The sequence below is a fragment of the Dendrobates tinctorius genome, unplaced genomic scaffold (genome assembly GCF_039654945.1).
Source record: "Dendrobates tinctorius isolate UK_male_01 unplaced genomic scaffold, ASM3965494v1 ptg000157l, whole genome shotgun sequence".
NCBI classification, from domain to species: Eukaryota; Metazoa; Chordata; class Amphibia; order Anura; family Dendrobatidae; genus Dendrobates; species Dendrobates tinctorius.
Window position 1 is genome coordinate 7,832,694 of NW_027361824.1, and position 22,558 is coordinate 7,855,251.

The window sequence follows — 22,558 nt, forward strand, 5'->3', positions numbered from 1 at the left end:
ACCTGTCCGGGCCCCATAGCAGCTGCGTGGTCTGCTACTAATGATGGTACGCTGCTGCCCCCAATGCTTTTCCAGCACAAGCCAGACAAGTTTTGTGGGGTTTTTGTTACGTAAAAGCAGTATGCCGTAGTTTCTTGTGTTGCAGTAATCAAATGGCAAGAACAGCCCAGTAGACTTCTCTATTGGTGCCATCAAATATACTGGAGAACCTGCAGATAAAATAAGGAGTCAATTGCACAATCATGGAATTACAGTTCCGGGAGTGTGATCAATTGATCAGATCTACCAATCCTACATTAAAGGGTGTTTGATTTTAATAAGATAACAGTTAGTACAGCAAAAATGAACCACGATAATTTTTCAGCTGGTAGATCTCCTAAAGTTACTTCATTATCGCCACTCTCTGGCATAAATTAATTTTTTGTAAATTAACAATAATTTTATTTCTAAGAGCCTCAGTCCGAATCCCATATGTTAGAGGGTTTAAGGCTAGAGAAACAATTAGACCTGTTATGGAGATGACAACATGGGCAACAGTCGAGAGGGAACCACTGCCCAATCTGTATCGGAATATAACAAAAAGACTGGTGGCCATGAAAGTAGAGAATGTGACTATGTGGGTGACCAGGGTGTTCATGGCCTTCTGATAAGCCTTCCCAGAGATCTCCAGGCAGATGAGAATTGTCCTTATGTAGCAGTAGATCACTACGAGTATACAGCCTACCACCACCGTCACCGTCCAGGTGGTGCCAAAGACGTTGTTGATGGATGTGTCATCACAAGCCAGATTTAGAAGAGACATCGTCTCGCAGTAGAGATTATTAATATACACTCCACAAATGAATAACCTGGAGGCTAAAAACACAGTTATGCCAATACTTAAGGAGACGAAGACTAATACAGCAAATAGTATCCAGTAAGCTCTTCCATTAGACATCAGAGTTGGGTATCTCAAGGGGTGTCCAACAGCTAAATATCGGTCGTAGGCCATGACTGTAAAGGTGAACAACTCAAGAGAACCATAGCTTTGATTGCAGAAGGATTGGATAAGACACGCTGGTATCGATATGGTGTTCAACCCAAAGAGAAGGTCAATCACCACCTTGGGTAGAATGACCGAATTCCCAAACATGACATTGACGACCAAGTTGGCTATGAAGATGTACATGGGTTCATGGAGGGTCTCTTCTAACCACACAGTATATACAATTATCGAAGAGAGCGTCATGTTTGAAATATAGATTGCAATTGCCAATGTGGCATATAGATACCTGAGGTTTTCCATCTCCACAATTCCAAGAAGAACAAGATTTGTGTTTACCCTGGACATGTTCTCCATCTCCTTAACTCTTAAAACGTTATATATGATCAAAAGTCTGTAAGATATTTATAAATGAAAAGAAAAGAATGATTCTTTAATTATACAAGATACATTAATTATTTTCTTATATAAGTCATGGTTTTTCAGTGGGAGCAGAGATTCTGAACAGTTATAGGCGATGTAATAGTCTAGTGTGAGGTAAAGCGGTATCTGATGGATATAACATATGTAGCTAAGTTCATTATCTTCACAAATCCCTATGGATTTATGGGCAAAACCAGTAAAACATGCGACCTAAAGTGTTAAAAGAGACAAAAAAGAACCTTAAAAGGTAAATTTTTATCACTGACTTTCTTTAAACATTTTCATGAATTTTTAGACATAATTGCAGGCAGAACTTTCAGCATTCTTACAAATCTTTCAAAGGCCAGCATGGTGGCTCAGTGGTTAGCACTGCAGCCTTGCAGCGCTGGAGTCCTGGGTTCAAATCCCACCAAGGACAACATCTGCAAGGAGTTTGTATGTTCTCCCCGTGTTTGTGTGAGTTTCCTCCCACATTCCAAAGACATACTGATAGGGAATTTAGATTGTGAGCCCCATCAGGGACAGTGATGATAATGTGTGCAAACTGTAAAGCGCTGCGGAATATGTTAGCGCTATATAAAACAAAAATTATTATAAAATAAAGAAGATTGTACAGTACAAAGATTATTATTTTTATAGCATTAATGTATTCAGCAGCACTTGTCATCTCAGATGGGACACATCTAAATAAAATGAGACATTCCAGGGTATCTAATAACCAAGGGTTATCAGCACAGGACAGAGGCAGTGCCGTGATTAGCACAGGTCAGAGGCAGTGCCGTGATTAGCGCAGGACAGAGGCAGTGCCGTGATTAGCACAGGTCAGAGGCAGTGCCATGATTAGTGCAGGACAGAGGCAGTGCCGTGATTAGTGCAGGACAGAGGTAGTGCCGTGATTAGCGCAGGACAGAGGCAGTGCCGTGATTAGCACAGGTCAGAGGCAGTGCCATGATTAGTGCAGGACAGAGGCAGTGCCGTGATTAGCGCAGGACAGAGGCAGTGCCATGATTAGTGCAGGACAGAGGTAGTGCCGTGATTAGCGCAGGACAGAGGCAGTGCCGTGATTAGCACAGGTCAGAGGCAGTGCCATGATTAGTGCAGGACAGAGGTAGTGCCGTGATTAGCGCAGGACAGAGGCAGTGCCGTGATTAGCGAAGGACAGAGGCAGTGCCGTGATTAGCGCAGGACAGAGGCAGTGCTGTGATCAGCGCAGGGTAGAAGCAGTGAACTAGGTGCAGTAACTAGCACAGGGTGGATGCAGTGCAGTGGTCAGCACAAGATAGAGTCAGTGCAGTGACTGGCACAGGTGGAGGCAGTGCAGTGTATGGCACAGAAGTTGGCACCGGTACAGCAGTTGTTATACAGTTATCTTAATTGTTGTATTTAGTATAGACTGAAAAGGAGAAAATATTCAGAGAAAACCTGTTAGTAATAAACACCATATATTGTGCGTTGTATGTTGTATTGTAATAGCACAAAGCTGATGCTATGAGAAAATGCCATTGAATTGTTATCAGCAGAGTTGGTTATTTTGCTCATAATTTACCAAATGGGGCTGTGAAGAAGCAAAATGAGGACAGGACCTTGAAGTACAAGTTGCAAGGTGAAAAGATAATAATGTAGAGCTAGCAAAAAAGACTTCAGAGGGACAGGAGGGGTCAGAGGAGTCAGTGGGACAGAAGGGATCAGAGGAACAATGGGGGTCAGAGGAGTTAGAGGGACAGAGGGGGTCAGAGGAGTCAGAGGGACAGAAGGGATCAGAGAAACAGAAGGGGTCAGAGGAGTCAGAGGAACAGAAGGAGTCAGAGGAACAGAGTGGATCAGAGGGACAGAAGGGGACAGAGCGGCAGAAGGGGTCAGAGGAGTCAGAGGAACAGAAGGGACCAGAGGAGTCAGAGGAACAGAAGGAGTCAGAGGAGTCAAAGGGATAAAAGGAGTAATAGGGACAGAAGGGGTCAGAGGAGTCAGAGGAACAGAAGGGGTCAGAGGGACAGAAGGAGTCAGAGGAGTCAGAGGGACAGAAGGGGTCAGAGGAGTCAGAGAAACAGAAGGGGTCAGAAGAGTCAGTCAAAGGGACAGAAGGGGTCAGAGGAGTCATAGGGAAGGAAGGGGTCAGAGGAGTCAGAGGGACAGAAGGGGTCAGAGGAGTCAGAGGAACAGAAGGGGTCAGAGGGACAGAAGGGGTCAGAGGAGTCAGAGGGACAGAAGGGGTCAGAGGAGTCAGAGGAACAGAAGGGGTCAGAGGAGTCAGTCAAAGGGACAGAAGGGGTTAGAGGAGTCAGGGAAGGAAGGGGTCAGAGGAGTCAGAGGGACAGAAGGGGTCAGAGGGGTCAGAGGAGTCAGAGGGACAGAAGGGGTCAGAGAAGTCAGAGGGACAGAAGGAGTCAGAGGAGTCATAGGGATGGAAGGGGTCAGAGGAGTCAGAGGAACAGAAGGGACCAGAGGAGTCAGAGGAACAGAAGGAGTCAGAGGAGTCAAAGGGATAAAAGGAGTAATAGGGACAGAAGGGGTCAGAGGAGTCAGAGGAACAGAAGGGGTCAGAGGGACAGAAGGAGTCAGAGGAGTCAGAGGGACAGAAGGGGTCAGAGGAGTCAGAGAAACAGAAGGGGTCAGAGGAGTCAGTCAAAGGGACAGAAGGGGTCAGAGGAGTCATAGGGAAGGAAGGGGTCAGAGGAGTCAGAGGGACAGAAGGGGTCAGAGGAGTCAGAGGAACAGAAGGGGTCAGAGGGACAGAAGGGGTCAGAGGAGTCAGAGGGACAGAAGGGGTCAGAGGAGTCAGAGGAACAGAAGGGGTCAGAGGAGTCAGTCAAAGGGACAGAAGGGGTTAGAGGAGTCATAGGGAAGGAAGGGGTCAGAGGAGTCAGAGGGACAGAAGGGGTCAGAGGGGTCAGAGGAGTCAGAGGGACAGAAGGGGTCAGAGGGACAGAAGGGGTCAGAGAAGTCAGAGGGACAGAAGGAGTCAGAGGAGTCATAGGGATGGAAGGGGTCAGAGGAGTCAGAGGAACAGAAGGGGTCAGAGGAGTCAGTGTGACGGAAGGGGTCAGAGGAGTCAGAGTGACGGAAGGGGTCAGAGGAGTCGGACAGAAAAGCAAGAGAGGGGTGTTCTTCATACAATATAGCATGTGCATTTAGAGTATGGTGAGAGTTGTAGGGAGATTGCAGACAGGTATGTAGTAACTGGCAGACAGTATGGATTGTGAATTATAAGACATTGTTATGTGGACATTATAGGATAGTATTGATCGCTAATATTATATTGAGAGTAAATATTTTAGCTACAAATAAACCAGTATAACAAAAGTGTAAACATTTTGCTAAATCTAATGATATTAATGAAAACATAGCATAACATACCAGTCAGCCCACCCGCCGAACCTTCTGGAAATGTTTGTAGCTGTGATTGGTTTCTCCAGTGGCAGAACGTGTGGTCACCTCACAGGGATCCTGATCAGACAGAGCATCGCCTCCACAATGAATCCGCATCGATCGCAGCGTCTGTCTGCAGTTTTATAGGATTGAAATTTTTTCCCTTTGGGGAATTTCTATACATGAAAACCTGTAACAAAACTCTAAGGAGCACAGTTCTGCAAAGGTGGCATAAATGTCTTCCTCAGAGTTAACATGATGTGTTATGGTCATTAGAAAGCTCATTACTGAAGACATCTCATTAGTAAGTTGGGTATATGGCTATGAGTCAGCCTAACCTTCATTTTTTCCCAATATGTACAGTAAGTATATACCAGTAAACATTGTATTATATTCTAATAGTGACTCTATCCTGGAATCTGTTTCCAATGTTTATAGAATATACCAGGTCTGGCCATTCTTATCATCAAAAATAATAATGAAGTGACTGTTCTGTCACTTGTTCATTATCGTTCCAAAATCGCTTTGCATTGCTCTATTACCGGGTAACAAGAATCAATGCTGAGTAAATCTGGTTAAAACCATAACGCTGGCAATTTCCAAGACAATTTCCAGTTAAACTTACATAAATGCTGTCATTTTGGGTCAGATGACAAGTGAAGTCCGTGCTGGTCATGAGAGTTAGTGCTTGACCTTGGAGCTGATTTTTCAGTGTGGGGTACAGCACGCAAGCATCCCATAAGCAAAGCATCACAGAAGCTAAGCATCAAGTAATCGGCAGTTATCCATGGCAAGGAATTAACATTCATCTTCCCTCTTCACACAGGTAATCAAATCATTCAACTTCTGATCTGATCCACCCTGCATGTATTCACTCTATTCACTCCATTCACTGTTAGCAAGCAACCTGAATGGTACAACTCCCCACCTCTGCTGGCTGTCTTTTCTGCTGCAATATATCCAAATGGTACAACGTCATACTTCTGCTTGCTGTCTGTCTTCTGCTGCTTTACCATTTTGCTACAGATTTTTATGTGCCTGCTAAAGCTTTGGTATAATTCATTTGCTGCACTGTATTTAATACTGCTTTACATCCGTGACTGGGGCCTCTCGAGATCTTATCAGGTGGAAGGTGCTATAGCATATAGATGCAGCCTGGTCTGATTCCTTTGATCATCTAACCACCCCCTTGTGTGCTGGCTTCAGCTGCCAAATTATCCCCAACCAGCTCCTACAATCCCTCTCTCCTGACCCTGTAGTGTGGCCTATATATGTAGTAGTTCCTAAGGGGAAGCACGCAGTGTCGGGTACAGCACGCAAGCATCCCATAAGCAAAGCATCACAGAAGCTAAGCATCAAGTGAACGGCAGTTATCCATGGCAGTTAATCAGGGCAGGAGTCAGGTAACCCACACTTTGCTCTCCCCTTTAACCATTTGCTTTATTTCTATCCTCCTGTGCTCCCTCGCCATACACATTCACCACCCCATCACTCCCCTCAATCAAGACTCATACACATCAGCCGCTCTATACTTCCCTCTCCCATGTACAGCTCCCATGCACTCCTCACCTTCCTGAGAAACCTCAGCCCATCTTGCCCAAACGCATCGCAGAAAAAAACTACTTACAATTCCAACAACTATTTGCTTTTTTATCTTCCTACTCCTACTGCTTTCAGGTGACATCTCCCCAACCCTGGTCCACCATCCCCCAACCTCAACCCCTACCCTACGTCATATCAAAACCATAATAATCTTATTAATATTACTTGAACTCCCTCTTCTCCATCTTTTAATTTTGCCTTCTGGAATCCACGGTCTGTTTGTAACAAGCTTCCTTTCGCGCACAACTACTTTCTGAACATCTCTCTTAATCTGTTGGCCCTCACTGAAACCTGGATTCAGGATTCTGACACTGTCTCTCCTGCTGCCATTTCCTATGGTGGCTTACAATTCTCCCATTCCCGGAGACCCACAAACAGACTTGGTAGTGGAGTCGGCATACTCCTGTCCCAACAATCCACTTTCCAGGTCATCCCCCAGTTCCATCACTCTCATTCTCTTCTTTTGAGGTCCACACCATCAGGCTCTTCCGTCCCCTCTCCCTCAGAGTAGCGGTCATTTACCAGCCCCCAGGCTCACCCACCCCCTTCCTTGACCACTTTTCAGCCTGGCTGCCGCACTTCATGTCCTCAGAACTACCATCTCTTATCCTGGGATACTTCAACATTAACATTAACATTAACCATTAACAGCCCTACTTCCACATCTGCATCCCAGCTTCTGTCACTAACCACCTCTCTAGGCCTCTCACAGCTTTAAACCTCTGAAACACAGAAAGACGGTAACACCCTTGATCTGGTCTTTGGCCAGCTCTGTTCAATCTCCCACCTAGATAACTCACCGCTTCCACTCTCTGACCACAACATTCTCTCCTTCACGCTCACAAATCCTCACCCACCCCAGCTCACTCCTACCTACCACACATTCAGAAATCTACAAGCCATTAACCCTCAGACACTTTCAGACTCCCTACACTCATCTCTGTCCCCAATCTACTCTTTTTCCTGTCCTGATCTGGCTGTTCATCACTACAACGACACTCTTAGAAGCACCCTTGACCAAGTAGCTCCCCTCACCCTCAGAACCTCCAAGTACAGAGTAAAACAGACCTGGCTCACATCGCAAACTCAACTTCTCCAGCGATGCTCTAGGAGCGCTGAATGCCTATGGAGAAAAACCCGCACACCAGAAGACTTCATCCACTTCAAATTTATGTTAAGAACCTATAACGCTGCCCTTCACCTCGTCAAACAGACCTACTTCACCACCCTAATTTCCTCACTAGCCAACAACCCCAAGAAACTTTTTGACACTTTTCACTCCCTCCTCAGGCCAAAAGCACAAGCCCCTATCACAGACATTTGTGCTGAAGACCTGGCCTCCCACTTTACAGAAAAAATAGATAATATCCTTCAGGAAATCTGCTCCCAACCACCAAGTACTGTGACTCCCAGCCCTTCCTGCATCTCTCCTGGCTCACTTTCCACATTTGATCCCATCACAGAAGAAGGCTCCGGACTCCTCTCTTCCTCTCGTCCGACCACATGCACTATCGACCCCATTCCCTCAGTCTCTCCATCTGCTCTCTCTTGTAGAGTGTAAGCTCTTATGGTCAGTGAGGTCCTGTCGCTCTCCTGTAGAGTGTAAGCTCTTATGGTGACCAGGGTCTTCTATCTCTCCTGTAGAGTGTAAGCTCTTATGGTAAGTGGGGTCCTCTCTCTCCTGTAGAGTGTAAGCTCTTATGGTCAGTGGGGTCCTCTCTCTCCTGTAGAGTGTAAGCTATTTTGATCAGTGAGGTCCTCTCTCTCCTGTAGAGAATAAGCTCTTATGGTCAGTGGGGTCCTCTCTCTCTCCTGTAGAGTGTAAGCGCTTATGATCAGCGGGGTCCTCTCTCTCTCCTGTAGAGTGTAAGCTCTTTTGATCAGTGGGGTCCTCTCTCTCTCCTGTAGAGTGTAAGCGCTTATGATCAGCGGGGTCCTCTCTCTCCTGTAGAGTGTAAGCGCTTATGGTCAGTGGGGTCCTCTCTCTCTCTCCTGTAGAGAATAAGCTCTTTTGATCAGTGGGGTCCTCCCTCTCTCCTGTAGAGTGTAAGCTCTTATGGTGAGCAGGGTCTTCTCTCTCTCTCTCTCCTGATGAGTGTAAGCTCTTATGGTCAGTGGGGTCCTCTCTCTCCTGTACAGTGTAAGCTCTTTTGATCAGTGGGGTCCTCTCTCTCCTGTAGAGAATAAGCTCTTATGGTCAGTGGGGTCCTCTCTCTCTCCTGTAGAGTGTAAGCACTTATGATCAGCGGGGTCCTCTCTCTCTCCTGTAGAGTGTAAGCTCTTTTGATCAGTTGGGTCCTCTCTCTCTCCTGTAGAGTGTAAGCTCTTATGGTCAGTGGGGTCCTCTCTCTCTCCTGTAGAGTGTAAGCTCTTTTGATCAGTGGGGTCCTCTCTCTCTCCTGTAGACTGTAAGCTCTTTTGGCCAGTGGGGTTCTTTTTCTCTTTCCTCTCTTTCCAGTATTGAGCCTTGCTCAAATTTATTTTTAAACATCCGCTCATCTCTAGTCAGTATAGCTGTCAATACTGATTATGAGACTATTTTGGCCTTGCTGTTGAAATGATTTGATCCACTGCTACATAAGATCATTTCATAAAAAAATAAAAAAAATAAAAAACAAATCTGAACTGAGACAAGTAAGCTAATGTGTATGCACAATGTAAGTGCATATTAACACATGACCATTAACCAGAGAAAACAGAAAGCAAAAAACACAAATATCCTGAACTAAAAGTAAAAAATATACTGCAAATAATGCATAAAGGTAATAATAATAATAAGGGTATTTAGTAAACATAATTTTGATCAAAATAATGTACAAGCCATCCCGCCACGTCACGGCAACCCTTGTGGGACAGTCCCTACTCTAGTATTTAAAACCTTATCACTTGATCAAAATTATGTTTACTAAATACCCTTATTATTATTATTACCTTTATGCATTATTTGCAGTATATTTTTTACTTTTAGTTCAGGATATTTGTGTTTTTTGCTTTCTGTTTTATAAGATCATTTCATGTCTGCCTGAAGATCTCTTTGGAAGCCTCTCAGAAAGCCGTCCATACATTGGTGATGCCCATAATCACATTCTCTGTTATGAGCTCATCTAATGAGGTGGATTCTCTAAACTGAAGATCAGGTTGAACACTATGGACTGGAGGTGATAATGCAGCACAGATGGCATTGCTAGCAGGCATGTGGAACAGCTAGGGCCAGTATAGCTGGATTTGCAGGATGGCAGGTGGAACGCAAAGTTAGATGCCCTGAATGCAGAAAGGCCAAATGTGTGAACCGCACAGGACTAGCAGAGATTTGTAGGCAATCTAGTACCTTGTGGCAGGAGTGTGGTTGCACATAGGAATAGCAGAATTGTGAGTGTGAACAGCACCAAGAATAGCTGACGCAAGTAAGTAATCAGGTAACCAGACACAGCAGAGTTGAGGCTTTGACATCACCAGGATAGCAGAGAATAGTTAGTTATCAGGTATCAGAGTTGAGGGTGTGGTCACCTTAACAGCAGAACTGAAGGTGTGGACAGAATCGGGAATAGCATGACTGAGCCTCGTAATATTAGCTGGTGAAACAATCAAACACCTTGCTAGAGCAGAGCAAAGTGGGAAGTGTGACTTTACTCCAATAAAGCACGTGATTGCAGAGTGACCTTCTACCTGAATACTCAGACAGCACACAGCCTTCTGAGCCTGCCTTAAATGATATCAGAGGTTCTTGCTGAGTTAACATAAAAACCCAGCACGGACTAGTACAGAGGAAGCTGGACCTAGGAGAAGGAAGTAAATTCCGGCACTGGAGCCCAGACAAGTAAATAACATCTACTTTCAGGGTGACTACTTTATTGGTCAATTTCGGGTATAGTTTGAAGGTTGATTCCCTGTCTACAGTGACACATACTGTAATTGCATTTGGGTATTGTCAAGCACCATCATTCTAAATCCTCTGATCTGTGGAATACGGATAATAGCTTTGTGAATAAAGATGATTCATAATTTAAGGAGAACGATATATCAGGATTTTCTACACCAAACTGATGTAATGTATGAAAAGGTGTTTAATGCTGCTCAAATCCTCACCTTTCTTGCAGAAAATTAAATTTGCTGTTTTGGAAAAATCTAAAGTATAATTTGTATGCTAATGAGTTGCAAGTGCCGTGGGTGGACCGTGCACCTACAGCTCTCCTGCCTCTCTCCCTACTCTGCGTCCACTCCTGCCTCTGACTAACCGCTCACTCATGTTTCAGTCACTGAAACACACACACTGCTGGATTGGAAAGTTCAAAATAAAATATTATTTGTTGCAAATGTGATGGGGGACCGGATTGGGGGGTGGACCACTGCTTACCCTGTCCGGATGACACAGACACCAGGCGATGCAAGGATGAGGCAGAGACAGTTCCAGATTTATTCGTCGTCCTCCCGATGACCACAACCACGCACCGCAGCCTCTTTACAGTTCTCTGTCTCCAGGCCCGGGTACCTGCACCTTTGCTCCAGTCGAAGTAACGTCCCTCGCGGATCTTTCGCTGGGGCTGTCCTAGACCAATCTACCACCAGCGCTTCACCTGCCCGAAGTCGTCGTCCAATCGGTACCCCCAGGGCCTCGTCTGTCCTGCGGTCCATCGGTTCAGGGCCACCCCCCTGACTGTCTCTTTGCTATCAGTCCCCTGGTCGAGCTTTTCTCTCTTCACCGCCTTCTACCGAGCTCCTCCCGGGACTAGCCTGCCTGGAACCCTACCCTGTTCTATTTATCCCCTCTCTCACCGGGAATTCCCCTCCTGGGTTCCTATCTCCCCGCCCCCCATGACTAAGCGTTTCTCAAGCCGTAAGCTGCTGTTAAGTCCTAAGCTACTCCCCCTGCCATCTTGTGGTCATTTCTTGGTACTGCACTTTCCTATCTACCTTTCCTAGCTGTCATCCTTCTATCCTGTCAATCTCCGTCTCTTGTGCACAAACCGTCCCCTCCTTCTACCAGTCACGTCTGTCCATCAAGTCACCTTCCCCACACATACATTTCTCTGTCCATGTTGGCCATGGTATGAATATCCTTTTTCTGGGTGATGGTGGAAGTGTTAGATGGACCTGGATGGTAAAGACTGGTAAAAGATGGAAGGTTCTCAGCAATTCTTTTTGGCTAAGATCAAGTGTAGCATTGTTCAAAAAGGTGGCAATTGCATGGACCTCCCTAGTAGATTGGATCATTATGCACACTGGGTACGGTGCTTTGGGCAGTACGCCGGGTGGCTTATATAGTCATCCGGTGGTGACCCTGACACTCCAGGTTTGAAGATATTAGGTCAGATTAGCTTAAAAGCTTCAGGTGCACAGTGCCCCAGAAGCAATGACCCTTGGGTACCACTGGGAGTGACAAACCCACTGAGATGTATGCATTTGCACAGCTCGTCTCTTTCGCAATTTCTGAGAACACACCCTTAATTCGGGCCTTCTGGAGAGGATGGGGGAATTTTTAAATTTCCCAGCATGAGGTCCGGTCATTTTTTGCAAGTGTATCCTGTGTCAAGGACTTCAAGGATGTGGTTCCTTAATGTGTTCCCTCCTAAACAGTCATGAAATGGGGAATGTGTGGCCATTATATTCTGCTCCAGCTTGCAAAATCCCAGGCTCCCTTCATTTCAAGAGAGAAGTCGGTCTAGATTGGCTCTTGGTTTCATTTGGGTGGCAGCCCATTTGGATGTCAGGAGAACAATTTGGCTTCCCTGAGCTTCTCCCAAGCTGAGCCACCAGTCCTCGCTGTGGTCTTTTGGTTCGGAGGGATAAGGAGTGTTCTCCTTTCAGAGTGGGTTGCATTAGACCAAATCCTCGTGTAGTTTTCTTTTTATGTGGCACACATTTTTCAGAGAACTTGGATGAAAAGAGCACAATCTGATCAAAAAAAGTTTCTAAGTAATTTCCCCTTCTTTCCAGTCTGATGAAAATCTAAGTCTAAACCCATGAGAAACTTTGAGTTAAAAAATAATTTCTGTGAACAACAGAGTAAGAATATTGCAACATTGTCAACAACTTGTCCAAAACAACATGGCCGATCATTAGTAAAGAGTTTGAAGTCACTAATAAGCTCATTAGTAGCAGTCATCGGCTTGGGTGTAATTCCACTGGGCCGAAATCCCTGATGTTTCCCATTGCTCATCTGTCATATTTTATACAGAAGAATTCCATTCCACCAAGGCAAATCTATATAAGATTGATTGTTTTAGTAAATGTTGAGTAGATCTGCTCTGTGAGTCTATCACACTGCAGAGTACAGTTACATAACCTAAGCAAAGTCTTCAGCAATGGAAAATGGGTCCACCATGATTCATGACTGTCACTATATTCTTTTAGGTCTCAAGGAGATGGAGCACCTGAAATATTTCTACTCTGTGGCTGCCCTTGTGCTATATCTCAACATAATGTTCTTATGTATATTAATTGTGTACGTTGTATGGGCAGAACCTTCTCTTCACGAACCTATGTACATCTTCATATGTAACCTGGTGGGAAACGTTATGGTTGGCAGCTCGACATTCCTCCCAAAGCTGGCCATAGACTTGCTCTCTGGATATTCCTCGATCTCATTTTTTGGATGTCTGATCCAATGCTTCTTTATTCAGAGCTTTGCTTTTGTAGAGATACTAACTTTTACCATCATGGCTTATGATCGATACTTGGCTGTTGGTCTTCCGTTGAGATACCACTCTCTGATGACCAACCGGAGGGCTTTACAGTCCTTGGCTCTCATATGGTTAGTGATCTTTACAGTCATCTTAGTAGCTGTTATCTTGGTGGTCAGGTTAACCCTATGTGGTAAGAGTATCAATAATGTGTACTGTGAAACAATATCTCTCTCCAAGTTGGCTTGTGTCAATACATTTGTTTATGATGTTTACGGGACTATTTGGTCCTTATTGTTGATCATAAGTTCATTAGTGATTGTGATCTACAGCTACATACGGACATTTCTCATCTGCCTGAAGATTTCTATGGAAGCCTCTCAAAAGGCCATCCATACACTGGTGACCCACATAATCACATTCTCAACTTTCATGGTGACTGTTTTATTTGTCAGCTTCAGATATAGGTTAAATGGTGGCTCCCTATCTACTTTGACGCATGTTCTAATTTCCATAGGAGGTCTAACTGTCTCCATCACCCTAAATCCGGTAATCTATGGGATAAGAACAGAAGCTCTAAAGACAAAGATGAGTCATAATTTAAAGAAAATATTTCAAAATCAGACACTGGGAAAATCCAAGTAGTTATTACTTTATGCCATTTATGAGTTTTAATTATGTGAACTCGCAAAGTGTAAAAGTTATCGTAGCCATCAAAGAATTTGTTTAACTTGATAATCGTGTTTTGATGCTTAAATTCATTGAATTATAGAGACATTATGAATACAAATAAAAAAGTACCTTTTATGTAACAATAAAAACTGAGGAGAAAAACAATTAACCTCTTTACAGGTATCAGATCTTCACCAAAGGGGCCTCAAGGTTTCATCTATTGGGTAGGCGGTCAACCAATAGAGCCAACTCATGGAAAAAACAGGGTCCAAACCAAAAGATCATTAAAGAGGATATCCGGGATTTTAGAAAAAAAGGCATGCTGTTGTTAACCGAGGAAACTACCTGTTTGTTGTGATGGTCATTGTCCGCTCCTGCCAGAGATTCAGCTACTTCCTGTCAACAGAGCAGCAGGTTCTCTTCCTGTTGACAGGGTGGGATTTCTGGTGTCATGCTGATTGACAGCCTGCTCTCTGCTGCCTAATTGGGGGAAGCCAGCTATCAATCAGCATGACACCAGTAGTCCTGCCCTGACAACAGGAAGAGAAACTGCTGTTTCTCCTGTAGCTGAATCTCTGGCAGGAGCGGATAATGACTGGCACTGGGTACAGCAGGCAGGTAGTTGCCTCTGTTAGCATCTACATGCCTTTTTCTCTCTTAAAGTCCTTGATATTCCCTTTAAGAGTGTTGTGATAGAATTATATCCAAATATAAAGTCGGGAATACCTAAGTTAGTGTCCAGGATATCAGGCTAAATAATAAGTCAGGCTATGGTCCAAGGTTGAAACTAATATGACATCAATGCATTAATTTAGGAGAATGACCATGAAATAAGCATAGTCAAAACACAAAAACATGAGGATAGAATCCAAAGTTTATCATAGCCGGCAATGAAAGACAAAGTAGGTGAAATTCAACAGGAAACCAGCAGATTTGATCGACTGAACAGAAATTAGTATGCCGAGCATCGCTTTTAATTGCCAGGTCAGACAGGCATTCACATTGGCTAGTAGCACTGACAATAAGCCTCAGCTCGGTGACCAGGGGCATTGGGCAGATCTGTCTTCCAGCCATCTCCAGTGCCGCCATGTGATGCATAGTGGAGTGGCACTGAAGCGTGCGTTATCAGAGTATCTCTCATACATACAGGTGTAACCTTATATTTCCATTCAGTGCAGTTATCGGACCAGTTGGCATTGGCTACATAAAATAGCTGGGTCTTACAGACCATTTCTAAGACCGTATCACATATCTTGGATATAGTTTGAGCTTCATATACTAAAAAAAAATTTAAAAAGCTGGAGCGATCTCAAAGTGCATCAACTAGATCACTAAAGTGTATGAGATGGCTGTTACAATGCGACTTTAGGGAAATCAACGTTTACAAAGTTTGAAAAGTAAGATATTTAATGTACGTGCCCATATCAAAAAAATTCAGCACTTTCTCCCCTATATTCATTTACAAAATGTCCGATGAATTTTACAGTAATGCATGAGGTTTTAAGAATTCTCCTAAAGATTCCGTAGACTGTCAAAAACATCTGCACTGTAAATAGACAAGAGCTGAGGATGGCGGCAAAAATGTCACACTTTGCCCTGATGTACAATAAATTATTTTTAATACTGTTACCCGGAAATAAAATGCAGAGTGATATGATCCATTCCCTTCACATCTGCAGCAATGATATCCTAAGTGTTAACTCATTGTTTAGTTAGTGCAAAGATGGTATGTGATTTTATTATTTCCAAGAACCATAGATTCCAAGAACCTTACATTCCAAGATTACATTCCAAGATCCTTACAAAGGAAAAAGCAAAAGACATTAATTACATATGGAGAAACGGAGATGGAAGAATCTTTATAGGAAAGGGTTTATTACGGTCAGAGTAGTCAAGCTAGTAAATGTCCTACCCTAACAGTCAGTAATAATGAGAGACTATCATCAGTACATGTTAAGGAATTATTTTGTTCAGTTGTAGGGGTACAGTAGAAGTTGCCAGCACTTGGGGCCATGCAGATATTTTGCCAAAGACTATCAGACATAACATTTTAAACATAAAGCTATAGATTGTACTTGTTTTTCTTTGTAGTTCTAGCACATTTTTGTTTTTTTATGTAGTTATAATATTATTAAACCCCTAAACCTTACCTTATCTTTAATGCGAGTGCTATCCCTAACCTAGTACTAACCCTAACTCTTGTCCGAACTCGAGATGATGAAATCTTTTGAAATTCAAATTCGCCATTTTCGTAAAAAAATTTCCCAAAATATTTCTCGTTACGTCCTTTTTGGAAAGGGTTTAAGAATTGGGGTTCAAAAGATTGCCCAAATTTAATTGTAGAGTACAAAATGTATGGTAAAAATAAAAAGTGGCAATGAGAATGAACAAGGAAGTGTAAAAGATAGAAATAAACATATCACAGCTAAGAATGTGGGAGCCGCTAGCAGCAGCAAAAGCACCACTACCACCGTTTGCACCGGCCATGCTACCAAACACAGGCCACAAATGTCACTCTTTGCCTGCAGTATTAGCAGGAAGATGTGGAGAGCAATATGAAATATATGGCTGCTCACTTGTCTCAGTTACAGTAGGATGAGGTTACCTCTGACAGTGACACCATCAGTCAGTATTCTGCACAAAAGAGTCTGCCTGATCACAAATGATAAAGAAGGATAGTTATTGGACTGCTTTTTTATTTTTATAAACAGGTCACATATCAGCGTTCTGTGTTATTAAATGACTTATTAAATGGACTGTTGATTACTTTTAGGTTACCATCCGTTTCTGTGTTGAGGTCACTCTAAGTTTACTAAGGCTGTGTTTGCATTAAAGAGATTGTGATTGTGAAGGTGTTAGATAAAGCCCTAAGGCCAGGATCACACATGCGAGAAATATGGCTGAGGCTCGCATGTTAATACCCGGCACTGCCTCCGGCACTCGGGAGCAGAGCCTGCGGCTGCATGTATTGCTATGCGGCCGCACGCGCCGATCCAAGTGCCGGCGGCAGTGCCGGGTATTAGCATGCGAGACTCGGTCATATTTCTCGCATGTGTGATCCCGGCCTAAGAGACCTTATATACTTATTTGCAGGGCAATTGGAGTATCAGCAATTTGCACCATATACTTTTATCACAAATCAACTTTTGCTAAAAAAATTTTGCCAAATTTGTGAATTTGAATTTAAAAATATTTGATCATCTTTAGTGTTCGCTTGTTTTTTTTTATGTTCGACATTGCGGGTCTGTTTTTTTTTTTTTATTTTACTGGTGTTTGCGGCTAATTCCTCCTTTGCTACTTTTGAAACCTTGCAAAGATTTTGCTCAGATGTGTTCCAGTTTCCCCTTATCCCACTAGGGATAGTTATTACATGTCAGATACTTTTGAATAAATGTTAGCGTTGCCTTCAACATTTTTCACAGCTCATGTAACTTTTTAAGCAAATAAGATAAATGACAAAAATAAAGAGCATTTTTGATTTTAGTTAAAATTTATGAATCTGTGTGCGCCATTTTAAAGAAATTAGCTCAAAAAAACTGCAACGAACTCCACAGCTAGCTGAATAAGGACATAGTGGTGCCTTCGTCCAGGGCCGGCGTTAGGGGCAGACAGAGTAGCCCCAGCCAGGGTCAGCCATACCACCAATGCAACCCTACAGGGAGGAGCCGCTATGGGGCCATTCAGTCAAGATTGCAGGAGGGAGTGAAAGGGGCCCAGTGTCATGCTGCATTGGGCCCCTCTCACTCCCTCCTGTAATCAAGAGGATAGCCAGAGTTGAGCGCGGTGTGCAGAGTGCAGGAGTTCAAAAAGTGGGCATGTCATGCATGGAGAAACGAGGGCCAAAGAATGCTTTCCTCACCAGACTGATGAGTGCGCTCACTGGCTGCTGTCTCTGTCCTCCTGCATGGTGCATCCCAATGGTGAGTATTCACCTGTAGTCAGGGGGACTGGGCCGCACAGCACACAAGGGACAACAGTGAAGGAAGAGCAGGACTTACAGGGGGTCTCCTGCTCCCTCCTCTGTTCTGTTCCCAGCAGCATCTCAGAGAAGAGGTCGGGGGAGGAGGCTCACTGCATGGGGCAGCACAGCAGCAGCAGGGGGCTGATATCAGTCCTCTCTGCTCTGAACACCTGTGTGTATGTAAGAAAAGGAAGAAAGGTCCAGCTCCAGAAATTTAAAATCCAGGATTTTTATTGTATCATGTTTAAAATACATTCATGGCTGCTTGTGATCAAGTAACGGCAACAAAGTTCACCGCATGGGGATATTCTCCAGGTCTCTGTACGCGTTTCGAGCACAAATGCTCTTAGACTCAGAGTCTAAGTCTGGATTTTAAATTTCTGGAGCTGGACCTTTCTTCCTTTTCTTGGAGTCATTATACGTCCTGGCAGAGACGTGTCCGCGCTCAGAGCTTTTCAATAGTTCTTACGAACTTACAAGAGGTGAGCTGAAATTTATTTTTTTCAGCATCTGTGTCTGTACAGTATGTGTGTGCAGGCTCGGACTGGCCCACCGAGGTATCGTTGGATCCCTCGGTGGGCCCCGCCCCCGAATGTCACTGTCACTCACAGGTCACAGTCACTGGTCGCTTGAGTCGTACCTGTGTTGTGACTGAGTCACTGATGAATCAGATCATCCAGCGCCGGCGCCGCCCCGATCACGTCTGCCCAGCCCCTGGCCCGCCCGTACAGTGCGGCACCCGCCTCCGCCATTCGACTCAGCCACACACAGCACAGCACACAGGGCAGGAAAGCAGCGCCGACTCCACCCCTGGTGTCCCTCCTCACGTGACCGCGTTGTCTGTGTGCAGCCCGGGAACGCGCGCTGCCTCTGCAGAACCACCTCGGCTGCCTGACTGAGTCTGCATGATCTGATCCAGCGCTGCGCTGCTGCCTGCTGCTGCATTAATGTAAGTAAAAGTGCAGTGCCACCCACACTGCCACCAATGTACAGGAGGACTCTGGAGGAATGCTGCGCTGGGCCTTGCAATGGGCCCCCCTCTGCCTGGTCTGTGTAGTGGGCCGGGCCCCCTCTGCCAGGGCCTTGTAGTGTGCCCCCCCTACTTGGGCTGTGTAGTGGCCCCCCTCTGCCTGGGCTGTGCAGTGTGCCCCCCTCTGCTTGGGTCATGTATTGGCCCCCCTCTACCGGGCCATGTAGTGGGCCCCCTCTGCCAGGGCCTTGTAGTGGGCTGGTGTCCCTCCTCACGTGACCGCGTTGTCTCTGTGTGTGTGCAGCCCGGGACAACGCGTCGCTGCCTCTGCAGAACCACCTCGGCTGCCTGTGACTGCATCCAGCGCTGCTGCCTGCTGCTGCTTCTGCATTAATGTAATGTATGTAAGTAAAAGTGCAGTGCCACCCACACTGCCACCAATGTACAGGAGGACTCAGGAGGAATGCATTGGCATCTAGCGCTGCGCTGGGCCTTGTAATGGGTCCCCCTCTGCCTGGTCTGTGTGGTGGCACTGGTGGGCCCCTCTCTGCCTGGTCTGACTGTGTGGTGGGCAGGGCCGCTCTCTGCCTGGTCTGTGTGATGGGCCCCCCTCTGCCTGGTCTGTGTAGTGGGCCGGGCCCCCTCTGCCAGGGCCTTGTAGTGTGCCCCCCCTACTTGGGCTGTGAGCGGCCCCCTCTGCCTGGGCTGTGTAGTGTGCCCCCCTCTGCTTGGGTCATGTATTGGCCCCCCTCTACCGGGCCATGTAGTGGGCCCCCCTCTACCAGGCCATGTAGTGGGTCCCTCTCTGCCTGGGCTGTGTAGTGGCCCCCTCTGGTATCATGTCGATGTAGTAAGCTCCGTTCTGGTATCATGTCTATATTGTAAGCTCCGTTCTGGTATCGTGTCGATGTAGTAAGTTCCGTTCTGGTATCGTGTCGATGTAGTAAGTTCCGTTCTGGTATCGTGTCGATGTAGTAAGCTCCGTTCTGGTATCATGTCTATGTTGTAAGCTCCGTTCTGGTATCGTGTCGATGTAGTAAGCTCCGTTCTGGTATCATGTCGATGTAGTAAGCTCCGTTCTGGTATCATGTCGATGTAGTAAGTTCCGTTCTGGTATCATGTCGATGTAGTAAGCTCCGTTCTGGTATCATGTCGATGTAGTAAGCTCCGTTCTGGTATCATGTCTATATTGTAAGCTCCGTTCTGGTATCATGTCTATGTAGTAAGCTCCGTTCTGGTATCATGTCTATATTGTAAGCTCCGTTCTGGTATCGTGTCGATGTAGTAAGCTCCGTTCTGGTATCGTGTCGATGTAGTAACCTCCGTTCTGGTATCATGTCGATGTAGTAAGCTCCGTTCTGGTATCATGTCGATGTAGTAAGCTCAGTTCTGGTATCGTGTCGATGTAGTAAGCTCCGTTCTGGTATCATGTCGATGTAGTAAGCTCCGTTCTGGTATCATGTCTATATTGTAAGCTCCGTTCTGGTATCGTGTCAATGTAGTAACCTCCGTTCTGGTATCATGTCGATGTAGTAAGCTCCGTTCTGGTATCGTGTCGATGTAGTAAGCTCCGTTCTGGTATCATGTCGATGTAGTAAGCTCCGTTCTGGTATCATGTCGATGTAGTAAGCTCCGTTCAGGTATCATGTCGATGTAGTAAGCTCCGTTCTGGTATCGTGTCGATGTAGTAAGCTCCGTTCTGGTATCATGTCGATGTAGTAAGCTCCATTCTGGTATCATGTCTATATTGTAAGCTCCGTTCTGGTATCGTGTCGATGTAGTAACCTCCGTTCTGGTATCATGTCGATGTAGTAAGCTCCGTTCTGGTATCATGTCGATGTAGTAACCTCCGTTCTGGTATCGTGTCGATGTAGTAAGCTCCGTTCTGGTATCATGTCGATGTAGTAACCTCCGTTCTGGTATCATGTCTATGTAGTAAGCTCCGTTCTGGTATCATGTCTATGTTGTAAGCTCCGTTCTGGTATCATGTCGATGTAGTAAGCTCCGTTCTGGTATCATGTCTATATTGTAAGCTCCGTTCTGGTATCGTGTCGATGTAGTAAGCTCCGTTCTGGTATTATGTCTATGTAGTAAGCTCCGTTCTGGTATCATGTCGATGTAGTAACCTCCGTTCTGGTATCGTGTCGATGTAGTAAGCTCCGTTCTGGTATTATGTCGATGTAGTAAGCTCCGTTCTGGTATCGTGTCGATGTAGTAAGCTCCGTTCTGGTATCATGTCTATGTAGTAAGCTCCGTTCTGGTATCATGTCGATGTAGTAAGCTCCGTTCTGGTATCATGTCGATGTAGTAAGCTCCGTTCTGGTATCATGTCTATGTAGTAAGCTCCGTTCTGGTATCATGTCGATGTAGTAACCTCCGTTCTGGTATCATGTCGATGTAGTAAGCTCCGTTCTGGTATCATGTCTATGTTGTAAGCTCCGTTCTGGTATCGTGTCTATGTAGTAATCTCCGTTCTGGTATCATGTCGATGTAGTAACCTCCGTTCTGGTATCATGTCGATGTAGTAAGCTCCGTTCTGGTATTATGTCGATGTAGTAAGCTCCGTTCTGGTATCATGTCGATGTAGTAAGCTCCGTTCTGGTATCATGTCGATGTAGTAAGCTCCGTTCTGGTATCATGTCGATGTAGTAAGCTCCGTTCTGGTATCATGTCGATGTAGTAAGCTCCGTTCTGGTATCGTGTCGATGTAGTAAGCTCCGTTCTGGTATTATGTCTATGTAGTAAGCTCCGATCTGGTATCATGTCGATGTAGTAAGCTCCATTCTGGTATCATGTCGATGTAGTAAGCTCCGTTCTGGTATCATGTCGATGTAGTAAGCTCCGTTCTGGTATCATGTCGATGTAGTAAGCTCCGTTCTGGTATCGTGTCGATGTAGTAAGCTCCGTTCTGGTATTATGTCTATGTAGTAAGCTCCGATCTGGTATCATGTCGATGTAGTAAGCTCCGTTCTGGTATTATGTCTATGTTGTAAGCTCCGTTCTGGTATCATGTCGATGTAGTAAGCTCCGTTCTGGTATCATGTCGATGTAGTAAGCTCCGTTCTGGTATCATGTCGATGTAGTAAGCTCCGTTCTGGTATCATGTCTATGTTGTAAGCTCCGTTCTGGTATCATGTCGATGTTGTAAGCTCCGTTCTGGTATCATGTCGATGTAGTAAGCTCCGTTCTGGTATCATGTCGATGTAGTAAGCTCCGTTCTGGTATCATGTCGATGTAGTAAGCTCCGTTCTGGTATCATGTCGATGTAGTAAGCTCCGTTCTGGTATCATGTCGATATAGTAAGCTCCGTTCTGGTATCATGTCTATGTTGTAAGCTCCGTTCTGGTATCATGTCTATGTTGTAAGCTCCGTTCTGGTATCATGTCGATGTTGTAAACTCCGTTCTGGTATCATGTCGATGTAGTAAGCTCCCTTCTGGTATCATGTCGATGTTGTAAGCTCCGTTCTGGTATCATGTCGATGTTGTAAGCTCCGTTCTGGTATCATGTCGATGTAGTAAGCTCCCTTCTGGTATCATGTCGATGTAGTAAGCTCCGTTCTGGTATCATGTCTATGTTGTAAGCTCCGTTCTCGTATCATGTCTATGTTGTAAGCTCCGTTCTGGTATCATGTCTATATTGTAAGCTCCGTTCTGGTATCGTGTCGATGTAGTAACCTCCGTTCTGGTATCATGTCGATGTAGTAAGCTCGGTTCTGGTATCGTGTCGATGTAGTAAGCTCCGTTCTGGTATCATGTCGATGTAGTAAGCTCCGTTCTGGTATCATGTCTATATTGTAAGCTCCGTTCTGGTATCGTGTCGATGTAGTAACCTCCGTTCTGGTATCATGTCGATGTAGTAAGCTCCGTTCTGGTATCGTGTCGATGTAGTAAGCTCCGTTCTGGTATCATGTCGATGTAGTAAGCTCCGTTCTGGTATCATGTCGATGTAGTAAGCTCCGTT

General features: G+C 45.1%; 2 protein-coding genes across 2 annotated transcripts; one reads left to right on the top strand and one right to left on the bottom strand.

Moving 5' to 3' along the window:
• Positions 1 to 382: 382 nt before the first annotated feature.
• LOC141051459 (olfactory receptor 56A4-like) lies at positions 383 to 1,339 on the bottom strand. Its single transcript, XM_073548385.1, has one exon. The coding sequence runs from the start codon at positions 1,337 to 1,339 to the stop codon at positions 383 to 385; it is 957 nt and encodes a 318-aa protein (XP_073404486.1).
• Positions 1,340 to 12,714: 11,375 nt separating this feature from the next.
• On the top strand, positions 12,715 to 13,638 carry LOC141051413 (olfactory receptor 1500-like). The gene has a single exon (XM_073548353.1). The coding sequence runs from the start codon at positions 12,736 to 12,738 to the stop codon at positions 13,636 to 13,638; it is 903 nt and encodes a 300-aa protein (XP_073404454.1). The 5' UTR covers positions 12,715 to 12,735.
• The last annotated feature ends 8,920 nt before the right edge of the window (positions 13,639 to 22,558 follow it).